This window comes from Notamacropus eugenii, chromosome 3 (genome assembly GCF_028372415.1).
Source record: "Notamacropus eugenii isolate mMacEug1 chromosome 3, mMacEug1.pri_v2, whole genome shotgun sequence".
In the NCBI taxonomy this organism is placed as follows: Eukaryota; Metazoa; Chordata; class Mammalia; order Diprotodontia; family Macropodidae; genus Notamacropus; species Notamacropus eugenii.
The window spans coordinates 297,618,010-297,631,279 of record NC_092874.1 but is presented as its reverse complement, the minus strand read 5'-3'; the positions used below and the strand labels follow the sequence as shown (position 1 = coordinate 297,631,279).

Genomic DNA, 13,270 nt, shown 5'->3' with positions numbered 1-13,270 from the left:
AGTTGTGCAAGTTCCTGACTCAGGTTTAGGTCTTCTGGCTTGCGGGTGCTGGAGTTTCTGTAGAATGTTATTGGACTCAGTCATTGTTAGCACACTTTGAGGTTCTGCAGGTTCAGAGGGACCGAACTTATTGACTCTTCTTGCGTCTGGGTCTCCTACCCGAGGTATCCCACTGCAGGACTAAAAGTGAACATTGAGCCCCCAGCTGTGCTCTGGGGCTCAGGTCCAGAACCTCTTTGCAGAACCCCTTTCTTGATCAGTGCTCAGCTAGGGCCTCGCTCACTCATAACTGCTCCTCTCAGCCCTACGTCTGTAGCCTAGAAGAGTCATTTGGCCCCCTTCATGCTCCCAGGATAGCCTGGGATCTGCTCCTGCTCAGGGATTCAGTTCTAGCCCTTTTACCATCCTTGGGCAATGAAATGCTTCCCACTGTCCTGGCTGCCATTATGTTGGGCTCCTGGCCAGCCCCCACCTCAGTGTCCACAGCTCTCTTATTTCTTAAGCTTCCCTGGGCTGGAGAAATGACGCACAGGGATGTTTTCTTGGCTTTCCTCATGAGAATGTGGTCTGGCACATTATCTAGATGGTTAGAGAGGAGGTGGGCTGGGCTCATCAAAAATGCCCACCCTCCCTCTGTTCTCTTGGTTCTGCCCCTGTGCTGTGTGGTTGGTGGGGAGGGGACCTTCTGCATGCTTAGCCTCCTTTGTACCTCTTGGGGAGGTCTCTGACCTGGCTTTTTGCCCTGAGCTCTCTCAGCTTCTTTGCCATTTCGACCCTGGTGACCCTGGCCCTCCCTCATCACTCTCCTGGCTCACTGCCGCAGTGTCCTGAGTGGCCTCCCTGCCTCCAGTCTGTTCTGCACTCTGCTCTCAAAGGAACTTTCCTTAAGAACAGAGCAGACCAAGTGACTTCCCTCCTCAGTCAATGGCAGGGCCTCCCCTTTGCCCCCCAGAGGAAAACAGCCCCACCCTGTCTTTCCAGCCTTAGCCTCATTGGTCTTCTGTACTCCTTTCACACTCGGTGACCCTACCCAAATGGCTGCCCCCATGCTGAGAATTCATTCTGGTGCTCTTTCTTCCAGTCAGCCTGTCAACCCACATGTATTTATTAAGCACTTCCTCAGTGCCGGGTCCCGGACTAGGGGACACAGGTACACAAAATGAAACCATTCCCATTGACCAGGAACTTCCATTCTCAGGCGGAGACCAACAATGCTTACGTTTTTGTAAATAGCGTAAGTGTGAAATGAAGAAATCTGCCGACAGCAGTTAAACGACCTGGTGGCTTTTAATGTCCTTGTCTCCTCCATTCAAATGGAAGTTCTTCGTACACAAGAAAGGTTTCCTTCTTGGTCCTTGTGTTCTCAGCACTCAGCCCCACCTCGGGCACACAGTGGTGCTTAACAAATGCCCAGTGCTCCTTGTTCCTCCTCCTAAGAGACTTTTCATCTTTGTGTGTTTTCCTCCTTGTTCCCAAGGCTGAACAGCATGTCCTGTCCAAGGTTCATGCCCTAGAAAGGCGGCTGGAAACTCTGGCTTCTGAATACTCTGCACGTTGGCAGAAGGAGGCCATCAGGCTGGAGTTGCTGGAGCTGCAGGGGGCCAGTGGGAATGGAGGTGGAAAAAGCCTGAGCCACGAGGATATTTCAACTCTCCTGGAGGGCCTGATGAGCCAATGGGAACCCACCCTGAAGAAGGACTTCCGTAGGGACACCACTGCCAACATCCAGGTGAGGAGAACGCTCTGCTAAGAAGACCAGGTCGGCAAGCCCAGCTAGTGGAAGGCATAGAGGTCTTGAGGTGAGGCAGCACTCTGGGCTTGGCAGGACCTGCCAAGTTCTCTGGGTCTTGTTGAACGCCTGTCTCCTTTTTTGTGGTCTCCAGGAAGCACTCACCACCCTCAGGGCAGAACATCGGCAAGATTTGGATAATGTTCTAAAGAAGATTTCTCAGGCATCCCAGGTAATCCAGAAGCTCTGACGCTTCTGGAGGCAGAGACACAGGGGATGGAGGGTGGGGGGGGGGGCGGGCGAAAGGGTGCGGGGAGTGGGGGAGAGGGGGCAGAGACGTCTTGGGGGAGGTCACTTGTAGCTGGAAATGTTGGTGCTGCTGTCAGTAGACCTAACACTTGCTTACAGGTTTCTGGCCAGATTCCATACTTGTATGGGAGCATATTCGATTGACTCATTGTCCCTGAGAGCTCCTGTCTGAGGACTCTGGATCCCCTTGTCCGAAGGATAAGCAGAGAGCTTACTGATCTAAAGCAACCTAAGCCTCCTCCTGTAGCTCCTTTCTGGAACCCCTTTCCTGTACTGAGCACATCCATGCATGAAGACTAGGGAGGGATAAGATTGTCAATGAGAAGACTGTAACTCAACAGCTGAGTTTGAAACTCTTTTCAGGGACTGAGAAGTGACCTCACCACTCTAGGGAAAGTGGTTCATGCCTAATCTCAGCTGAGTTGGGGTCTCTGTCAGATGCCTCCTCTTGGTGGGATGATAAGAGAGGAGTCCAGTCTTTGAAAGGTCTAGCCCAAACTCAAGGTCAAGATTTCTGGAGCCCAACAGTTTGCAGAGACTCAGATCCTCCTTAGCAGACAGAGGGTCCACCCAGAGGAGACAATGAGTCCCCAGAGTGTGGTTTGGTGTTTTCATCAGTCTCATTGTGCCATCATCTTCCTTACAGGAGCTGGAAAGCTGGGTGCTCCAGCTAAAATCTGAATGGCAGAGGTAAGGCCCCAAACTAACTGGCAAAGAGAAGAGGAGGGAAGGAAGGCTAGAAAATTAGACCAGTGAAAGCACCACTGAGATTCTCTGGGGGGGTGTCAGTAGAGCCAGAATACTTGGGTTAGCATGTCCATAGGATTAATCCCAGCTGGTAAGGACCTCAGAGAGCAGATGAGGGTCCTGAGGCCTGGGAGGGAAATGACTTGCCCAGGGTCACACAGGGAGTAAATGTCAGGGAAGACTTGCACCCAGATCTCTGGTTCTGTTCTTTCCCTTTGATAGTGGTTCTGCTTGACTCTATCCTGTGTCACTAGCCAGTGGCTGCCCTTCCCTTTTCCTTTTGTCACTGTCTAGTTTGGCCCAAGAAGCCTTCCAGGACAACATATTAAAGGCTATGGGTCCACTGGAGGCCCAGCTGGCTGGCCTGAGACAGGAACTGGTAGCCCTGAGCCAGAGACAGGCTGCAGTGGCAGAGGAAGTAGACCTTTGGCCACAGAAGATGGCAGCCCTGCGCAGTGATGTGAGTCCTCCAGTCCACCACTTAGACCACATGTGCCCCTCTCTCCAAGGTGGGCTGCCTGAGCATCTGCCCAGGGAGACCCAACCCTCTAAGGTGTCCACTGGGGTCCAATGAGATCTTTTTTGGTAGACCTGAAAGCAGTTGAAAAATGCCAGTCACTTGGTTCACAACCGTCCCTTCCCTGGCACCAGGAAGACATGCATAGGCTCTGAGCTCTCAGAGTCTTTCTAGACACCCCCTCCCCAGGTCCCCTGTCCCGGCCCTCTTTCTTCCTTACCTCTACTGTTTTGTGGATGGTCTCTGGTGGTTTCTAGGTGGAGTCTCAGTTCCCAGCCTGGATCAGTCAGTACCTTCTTCGAGACAAGGGCGCTAAGGCTGGGCTTCTTCAGCTGGAGGAGGTACAGGCCCAACTTCGGGACCTGGAGCACAGAATCCTCACTCAGGTGGCAGAAGGGCAGGTCAAATCTGCCAGTGAAGCTGCTGCCAGCCTGAGGCTGACCCTTCACAAGGAAGGAGTGACTGGGGTCACAGAGGAGGTGAGGCCTGCCCCATTCCCTGTCTGCCTGTCGGAGGTCATGGGTTTGCCCTGAGAGGAGCCTCCAGGGAAGGAAGGGGAAGCCCTGGCAGAGCAGGTAGCACACGTGGCCCTCTGGTGAAAGGGCTGGGCCAGTTCTGCAGGCAGCTAGGCCCATGAGTCCATCCATGCCTGTCTTTTAGGATGTGCACCAGATTGTGAATGAGGCCCTGAAGAGATACAGTGAAGACCGCATTGGGCTAGTGGATTATGCCCTGGAGTCCTCAGGTAGGTAGCCTGTAGAAAGCCAGAGGGCTGGGGACATGATGGTTGCCCATTAAGGGACAGCAGGAATTAAAAACTCATGATGCCCCTTATGGGACGGGGCAGTTGAAGGGCTGATGCCCTGGCAGTGACCCCTCATCTTCAGGACTACCTCTGTGTCCTGCCAGCCCTCAGCTGCCCCCACCTCACTTCTCTCCCTCTTGTTCTTTCAGGGGCCAGCATCATCAGTAGCCGCTGCTCAGAGACCTATGATACCAAGACGGCCCTTCTCAGTCTGTTTGGCATCCCCTTGTGGTACTATTTCCAGTCCCCAAGAGCCATCCTCCAGGTATGACAGAACAAAGGGCCCCCAGCTTGGCTCTCTGCCATCTCCCACCTTCTGTGGGGGCTGGGCTCTCAAGGTGGGAGGATTACACAATGGAAATCTATTCCATTGGCTGCCCACCTGACTTGTCACCTGACTTGTCTTCTGCCCACAGCCAGATGTTTACCCTGGCAACTGCTGGGCATTCCGGGGCCCCCAGGGCTTTGCTGTGGTTCGATTATCTGCCCGCATCCACCTCACTGCTGTCACCTTGGAGCATGTACCCAAAGCCCTGTCTCCCATCAGCAACATCCCTAGCGCCCCCAAGGATTTTGTCATCTTGGTGAGTATCTGAGCCTTGCAGCTCTCCATTCCCGTATGCCTGACAGCCATTTCTTAACAGCAGCATTGTGAGGTGAGGAATGGAAGGATGTGCCCATTTTACAGCTGGGATATTGAGGCTGGTCTCTGGACTCCACAACCAGCCCTTTCCCTGCTCCCCCTCTTCTTAGAGAGAAGCCAGAAGAGGACAGCTGACAGCAGTCAAGATTTCAATGCTGTCTCAGGGTCCTTTTATACAACTCCTTTATACATGGGTGCCTCCATGGCCAGGTGTCCCATGGGGGAGCTGAGTGGGGATGATGAGCACCATTCCCTACAGTCACCTCCTTAGGGCAGAGTTGGAATGTCCTCATAAGGAGGATGTGGGTGAAAAAAGTGGAGCCAGAGGAGAAGAAGAAACGTGTAGGGGAACACGATGCTTCAGGACCTAAATCCTGATAGATGAAGAAACTGAGGCACCTACAATTAAATTGTGTGTCCCAAGCCATTCAGCAGCTTAGGGGAAGAGGCAGAGAAGGAGGCCAGGGGCTTGGAGGGAAAAGGATCTGTCTACTGAGTTAGTGAGAGATGCTGGAAGGTGAGGGGACCAAAGAAGGAAACATCATGGTGGCTTTTCCTTTCTCCCCTTTACTCTCCCCAATGTATCCCCCCCTACACCCCCTTCCTCCTCCTCTTCCACCTCCTCCTCCACAACCTCCCCTTCCTTTGCCTCCCTGGATTGATCTGGATTCATGTCCTAACAGCATGACCTTTCCTCTAACCCCCTCCCATCCATCCATCCATCCATCCATCCATCCATCCATCCATCCCTTCCCTTTGCTTTTCCTTCTCTGTAGGGGCTAAATGAAGATTCACAGTCGGAAGGGGTGGCCCTCGGGCACTTTACCTATGATAATGCTGGGGAGTCCATTCAGACCTTCCACTTTCAGGTATGGAGGGCTGGCCCCACAGTGTCCCAGGGAGGCTGGTGCTCTTGAAGGCTAGATCACCAGCCATGGGGATGCTGTGGCTTTGCTAGGAGCTGCAGTTTGAGCCAGGACCCCATGGTTCTGATAGCAACCTGAGGGATAACATTCAGCCACTGAAGAAGGCCTGGGGGGGACGGGCTCTGGGGTCAGGATGTCCACCAAGGGATCACGAGCCTTCCTGACCCCAGTCTCCTCTTCCCACAGGGCAATGACACAGCCCCATACCAGGTGGTCGAACTTCGGATCTTAAGCAACTGGGGTCACCCTGAGTACACCTGCATTTACCGCTTCCGGGTCCATGGGAAGCCTGCCAATTAGCCTCTCCCCCCCAGGGCCTTTCCCCTCTTTCCCCCTTCAGCCCCTCCCCTCCCCCAGCAAGCACTTCATCCTACTTTCTCGCCCTCTCCCACACTTCATCCCTTATGGCCACTGTGGCTTCTGGGAGAGATACAAGGTGGGAGCCTACCACCATGGAGCAGTTTGGCCCCACCCTGCCCTCTCTGATGGAGAGGAGATCACCAGCTCAGCTATTTGTTTCACTCCCCATCCTCTTGAGGGTCAGGTGGCCCAGCTCCCTACCAGGCCCTGCCTGCCCTCAGGAGGTGTATACACAGCTATGTATGATATGTTGAAGGTGTGAGTCAAGACATCATGAGGGCCTTATTATGCTCAGCAGCACTCAGAACCACAGCTTAGGCCACCTTAGCTTACCTTGCCCAAGAGTCTAGGTCAAAGAACTTGGTTTATTGAGGGCATGACAACTTGGGCAGTTCCAAAGGGCAGACTGGTAGACAGTCTGTCTTGGGCATGCCCCAGCAGGTGGCTAAAGCTCCCGTCCATGGTAGCATGCATAGTTCTCTTTACCATGGGGCATGATGGGGGCAGTCTTTGAAATCTGAAGTATCTGGGACTGGCCACAATTCCCTGGTGTTAAGTTTATTGGGATAGAGTTGGGGTTAGTTTTTTGGAGTTAAGGCTGGGATGGGAGGGGAAGGGCAAATTCTTTGGCCCTGCGGGCCCATTGTATTATGTATATAGATAGATATTTATATTTATACATAGATCTCTTTGTTCTTTGTTATCAGACAGAAAAGCTACAGGCTTCATTTCCGGCTTCCTCCCCCTGGGGCCCAGGGTGATATTCACTCCAGCTCCAGCTTGGGGTGGGGGGCAGGCTGTCAGGCACGGATCCTCACAGTGACATTGCCATCCTTCCTGCCTTTTACTGTAGGAGGGAAGGCAGGCCTTCCCACCACAGGGCTGGCCACTGGTCCCTGAAGCAAGCAGGGGCACTCACTCATCTGCAGGCTTTGGGGGTCACCAGCAGACAGTGGCAGGCTGACCCTAGCTGGCCCTCAACCCAGTTTGCTCCCTCTGCTTCTGTTCGCTTACCAGGAAGCTGGCGTCTGAGCAGCCCTGCGTAGGAACCTACAGATGGGGTCTTAGTTCTTCCCCATCACAAAGGCTACTGTTTAATTCTTTACTTTGATTTTTTAATCAACAAATTCTAATTTATGCCTATGCAAATATAAATTTTCTCTGGGATCTGTGGCTTCTCCTTGTCCACCTGTTGCTCTTGAGGCCAACTTGGAGTAGTGGGGAAAAGAAGGTGGTATTCTGGTAGAAACTCCCTGGTTAAAGGGTGGCTTCCTTGCTGCTGAGTGAGGCCTGGGAGGGATTGTCCTGGGCATCGAGAGGGAGCTAAGCCCAGGCCTGGGCTGGGAGAAGCAAAGCTGGGTAAGGGAACCAGAGGAGGCTTTCTCATTTCTGCCTGCTCCTTTAAAGCTCACCCAAGGCCTCTCCTGGTCTTAATCCTCCCTCAGTGCGCCCAAATTGATGTTTTATACTTCCTTGTGTGTGTCTGCATATCCATACATAAACACACACCTATCCAGACAGACATTCCTCTGTGTGCCTGCTCCATCTTTCAGGAGCAGGACAGCTTTCTAAGGAAAAGAGCTTTGTGTCTGCCTTGGTCTCCCCCATAGCTAGCACAAGGCCTGCCACCCAGCAGACACTTTATCTGAGCATTGCTATTCACTTCAACTCAGGTGTAAAGAAAGAATATACTCTACAGCCTTCTCAACAAGGGGTCACCAGCATGCCTTTGACAGCTCCAGCAAGGGTTAAACACATCACAAACTGCCAGCCGTCTTCTTCCACTTTCAGACAGCTCAAGTTGTTGGGAAATTTGTCCTGAAATCAGGCTGAAATCTATCTTTGGGCATCTTCCACCCACTATTCCTCGTTCTTTCATCCTGGGTCAAGCAGAACACGCTAATCCCCCTTCCACATCACTTTTCAAATAGTAGCATTAGAGAGTGGCTACTGCGTGCCAGCCACTGTGCCGAGCACTTTACAAATATCTCCTTTGATCCACACAACAACCCTGTGAGGTAGGCACCATTTCTAGACCCATTTTGCAGATGAGGAAATGTAGGCACAGAGGTGAAATGACTTGTCCAGGGTCACACAGCTGGTAAGTATCTGAGGGAGAATTTGAACTTGGATCTTCCTGCTTCCAGGTGCAGAGTTCCATCTCCTGTGCCACCTGAAGACAGTTCTCATGGTCCTCTGACAGCTTCTCAAGGGCCTTACACCATGTTCTTGGAGCCCTTCATCCTTCTGTTCACCCTTCTCTGAATGCACCTCACCTTGGTCATTTCTTTCCCACACTGTGATGCTCAGGCCTGAACACTGCCCTCTGGCTGTGGTCTCCTCAGGACAGACTTGGGCTGACCTATTACTGACCCCCCTTCCTAGATCGTAGGCCTCTCCATGCCCCTCAGGAAGGCACTGGTCATTCCAACCATCAAGTTTAACTAGTGATTCACACAGACACTGCTATCCCCTAAAATCCCCAAATCCTTTAACAGGAGCCATGGCTGCATCACCCTCCCCCACTCATTGGTTTTTCTTTTCTAATTCTTGTTGAGGACTCTGCTTTTACCTCCACTGGATATTTTCATTTGGATAGAATCCTAAATTTTAGCTAGCTGAAACCTCCTCCATCCTATCAGTCATGTGACATCTCGACCCCTCCCTCCCAGCTCTAGCATTGGCACATTTGGACAAGCACACCTTGTGCTATTTCACTGAAGTCGTTGATAAAAATGCTGAACAAGCACGGAGAAAAGGGGAGATCCCTGGGGCAATCAGGACAATTCCCCTGAGACCTCCCAGGGAGCTGGCATCAGCTCATTAGCCAGCACTCGACAGGTAGGGCAATGTAACCCGTTAACCCTTTCCAAATCCACCTGTCATCTGAGATTCAGACTGTGCTAAAATCTGACTGCACTTTGCAGAATTGCTCTGATCCAAGCAAAGACTAGCAGCTCATCAGACACCATTTTACAAGGGATCTGGGATCTTGGCAGCGTAGGCAGGAAATGCACATTTTTATCCTGTGCAGTTCTGCCCTCCTGTCACGAAAACAAACTGCTTCGTGGACCAAAGGAGAGATAGTGCTCAGAGTCTGAAAAAGTGCTTGTTCAACTGAGGTTGGAAATGGCTTTCTTGATGGAGCAGTTCCCACCTGCTTGATGAACTCATGCACCTTATATAAAGCAGTGAACAGGAAGGGAGAGTTCAGGATTCTCTGTCCAGAGTCACTTGCCCATAATGTCTCATTGAGGCACAAAGCACAAATGGGGCAAGAACATAAAATCAGGGTTACCTAAGGGACATTTAGAATAGGCTGGAGCTCACCTTGAGATGGGAGAGAAGGGAGAGTGAGGTTAATAAACCTTTGCCTCTATGCTTCTAACTTAAGGGGGGAGTGGTGGGGGGGAAGAGTTTAAAAAGGAAAGTAAGTTAATCTGGGTCCTACAATTACCTAAAGGTAACCTGTCCAATCCAGTAGGCAGAGATGCAGAGATTTTACAGAGCTCTAGGGAGCCCAGCCTCTTAACAGGCATGACCTGGATGAAGATCCCGACCAGGAGACTGAGAAAGGGCAGTCAAACATGAAGGAAGAAAAACAGGTGAGGTTGGACTCATGAAAACCTGGAGAGAAAAGAGTGGGAAGGAGAAGAAGACCCTGGATTCAATCCTGGGTCCGTTACTCTTCTCTCTTCATTCTACTTCACTCAGTGATCTCATCAGCTGCCATGGATTGAATCACCCTCTCCATGCTCATGATTTCTCAAATCTACCTATTCTGCCTAAAACCCTGTGCTGACCTCCAGTCTTTCATCTCTCGTTGCTTTGTTGATGCCACAAATTGGATGTCGTGTAGACATTTTCAACTCAACATGTCCAAAACAGAACTCTTCATCTTCCCCCTATTCTTTCCCCTCCTACCTTCCCTATTACTGTAGAGGGCACCACCATCTTCCAGGCTCCTAACCTTGGCATCATCTTCAAATCCTAACTTCTGTCCAAGGGATTGCCAAAGATTGTCCAATTTACCTCTGCAACATCTCTTGTGGATTTCAGCTTTGCAGCACCTCTCATCAGTTTCACCTCTCCAACATCCCTTGCAGATTTCACCCTTCAACATCTCTCAGATTTCAGCTTTGCAGCATCTCTGATCAGTTTTACCTCTCCAACATCTCTTGTCCATTTCAGCTTTGCAACATTTGTCATCAATTTCACCTCTCTAACATCTCTTGTCCATTTCAGCTTTGCAGCACCTCTCATCAATTTCACCTCTCCAATATCTCTCACAGATTTCATCTTTACAGCATCTCTCATCGGTTTCACCTCTCCAATATGTCATGCAGATTTCACCCTTCAACATCTCTTGCAGATTTCACCTTGGCACCATCTCTCCTCAGGCTCACCTCTGCAGCATCTTTCAAAAACAGAACTTTCTTCTCTGATGCTGCCCCTACCCTAGTCCAGGCCTCATCTCCTGTGCACTGTTGTTTTCTTATGACTCACCATTTATTTTATTTGTACAAAGTAGTGAAGAATCATACCATGGCTGGGGGAAAATGATGTTTTAGGATTTAAACAAGTTCTTTCATTTTGAAACATCTCTTTTGAAGGCTTGGGACTAGTAATTTTAGCTCCAGCATCTTTGGGTTTGGACTCAGCAGGCTTCCCAGCCTTGGAATCACTGGGCTCTGTGTCCTTAGAATCGGACTTGGCTGCCGTGGGATCATACTTGGTGACCTTGATGGCAGACTTGGTGACCTTAAGGTCAGTGCGCTTTGTAGCCTTAGAGTCAGGCTTCATGATCCTGAAGCCTGGACGTTTGGTGGCAGCCCTAGGGCCTGGATGCTTAGTGGCCATCTTGTGGCCAGCGTGCTGGGCACTCGCCTCAGGGATCTTAGCCCTAAGAAGTTTGACCTCGAAGGCCTTGGTGGCTTCATGGCTTCTGCTTGGACCTTGGGAATTGTTTGGTTTTTTTGGTTTACATCTTCTTCAGCTCCTTCTTGTGTTTCTTGGCAAAGCATGTGTTTCTCAGAAACTTGGAGTTGACCCATCTCAGAGACATGTATCACCGTGACTTAGGTTTCCTGATGCCATTTCTGTGCCATTTTTGTGATTGGTTGTGGCTAGTATGGTTCTTAGACTTAGCCATCTTTACACAACAACCTTCACTAACAGGCATTCCACCCACTAGAAGAAGTCAAAGCTAGAGACAGGAAAGGTCATGCCTGCACTACTGCAGTATTTCCCGGTGGATGTGCCTCCCTCAAGTCTCTCCCTCCTCCTTCCAGTTGTCAAACTGATTTTCCTGAGGTGCAGGTCTATGCCACTCAACTCCTCAATAAACCTGTGACTCTCTATTGCCTCCAGGATCAAATACAGAATCCTCTCTGAACGAGAGTTCAAAACCCTCCCTAACCTAGCCCTCTCCTGCCTTTCCACTCGTCTCCCACTTCACTCCCCACTTCTTCAATCCAGTGACACTGGCCTCCTGACTCTTCCTTGCACATGACCGTCCATCTTCCATGCTGGGAATGTTGTCCCTCCTTTTCTCTGCTTCCCTAGCTCCCTTCAAGCACCAGTTAAAATCTTACCTTCTACAAGAAGCCTCCCCCAACTCGCCTTCATTCTGTCTTCTGCTGACTTTTTCCTCTTTTTCAGTACATTCTTTGTACTCATTTTTTGCACGTTGTCTCTCTCATCAGATTGTGAGGCCCTTGAGGGCAGGCACCCTGTTTTTGTCTTTCTTTCTATTCCTACCTTTTAACACACCTGGTGCATGATAAGTATTTAATAAATATTTATTGACTGAATGATCCTATTAAAAGCTGCAGAGCGATGGATGGAGGATGAGGACTGAGAGAGGACTGAGAGAGGATCGGACAGTCAAGAAGTCACCAGTTTGGGTGGAATAATGAGGTTGGAGGCCAGACTACAGAGGGTAAAGAGAGTGAAAGAAAGGAAGTGAATGTGCCTCTTGTAGACAATGTACCCAATCAATAAACATTCCTCAATCCAGCAGAGGACATGAGGGACAGAAACATCCAAATGTGGTCAATGGTAACCTCATTTCTTACAGAAACACCAACACATCTGTTGCATTTTTAGTATTTTTGTTGTCTCCTTGGCAGTTTCGTTTTTGATATATACTCTCGGGGTGGTTCAATCTCACACCTAGATTGCTGGAAATTTAGCTTTTCCTTCCACAATTTTTCTTCATGATCTTCCATCGCCCTAATTCAGGTTTTGGGAACGAGGTCATGTTCTAAACCTGTGTTGCCCTTGGTTGCCACATTTCTCTATTTGATAATGGGATCAGGTGGTGCTTGGCTAAATATTTTCTAGGATATTTTGACCTCCTCTAGGTGGCAATTGCTTTATGTTGATTCAATTTCTGCCCTTTCCTTCCTCTGTTTCCTACTTTTCACCACTTTTCACTTACTTGAGTGGGTCAAGTTGAAGCTATTTGGATTGCATGCCATCTTATCTTTCTCTCTAATTTGGGGGTTTTGTCCTCTGCTTTAACAAGATGATTTGACTGCAAAGATTATTCAGAAATGATTCCCACATCGATAACCAATCATTTCTTATCCATTAAGATACATTTTAGGCTGAGATTGTTTGGCATTTGCCACATCCAGGGATTTCCTACACTCATGTTTTTTGTTTTTGTGTTTTAAATTAATTTATTTATTTAACTTTTAACATTCATTTTCACAAAATTTTGGGTTCCAAATTTTCTCCCCATTTCTCCCCTTCCCCCTAAAACGCCAAGCATTCTAATTGCCCCAATCACCAGTCTGCCCTCTCTTCTTGCCCTTCCCTTGTCCCCATCTTCTCTTTTGTCCTGTAGGGCCAGATAACTTTCTATACCCCATTACCTGTATTTCTTATTTCCTAGTAGCAAGAAAAATACTTGACAGTTGTTCCTAAAACTTTGAATTCCAACTTCTCTTCATCCCTCCCTCCCCAACCATTCCCTTTGGGAAGGCAAGCAATTCACTATAGGCCATATCTGTGTAGTTTTGCAAGTGACTTCCATAATAGTCGTGTTGTGTAAGACTAACTATATTTCCCTCCATGCTATCCTGCCCCGCATTGCTTCTATTCTCTCTTTTGATCCTGTCCCTCCCTAAGTGTTGACTTCAAATTGCTCCCTCCTTCCACTGCCCTCCCTTCTATCATCCCTCCCACCCTGCTGATTCCATTCTCCCCCACTTTCCTGTATTGTAGG

At 49.7% G+C, this 13,270-nt stretch overlaps 1 protein-coding gene across 1 annotated transcript; it reads left to right on the top strand.

The window, feature by feature from the left end:
• Positions 1-1,159: 1,159 nt before the first annotated feature.
• Positions 1,160-5,976, top strand: LOC140532096 (SUN domain-containing protein 2-like). The gene is made up of 11 exons (XM_072650640.1): positions 1,160-1,234; positions 1,478-1,729; positions 1,884-1,961; positions 2,685-2,728; positions 3,080-3,245; positions 3,560-3,781; positions 3,963-4,047; positions 4,257-4,372; positions 4,524-4,691; positions 5,527-5,619; positions 5,863-5,976. Exons 1-11 carry the CDS (start codon positions 1,160-1,162, stop codon positions 5,974-5,976), a joined length of 1,413 nt encoding a protein of 470 aa, XP_072506741.1.
• Positions 5,977-13,270: the final 7,294 nt, after the last annotated feature.

Bases quoted from the DNA above. Each gene is read 5' to 3' on its own strand.
- LOC140532096 (XM_072650640.1), top strand. From the start codon at position 1,160: ATGAAACCATTCCCATTGACCAGGAACTTCCATTCTCAGGCGGAGACC. The intron at 1,235-1,477 runs GTAAGTGTGAAA...CTTGTTCCCAAG, and splicing joins CTTACGTTTTTGTAAATAGC to GCTGAACAGCATGTCCTGTC. The intron at 4,373-4,523 runs GTATGACAGAAC...TTCTGCCCACAG, and splicing joins CCCCAAGAGCCATCCTCCAG to CCAGATGTTTACCCTGGCAA.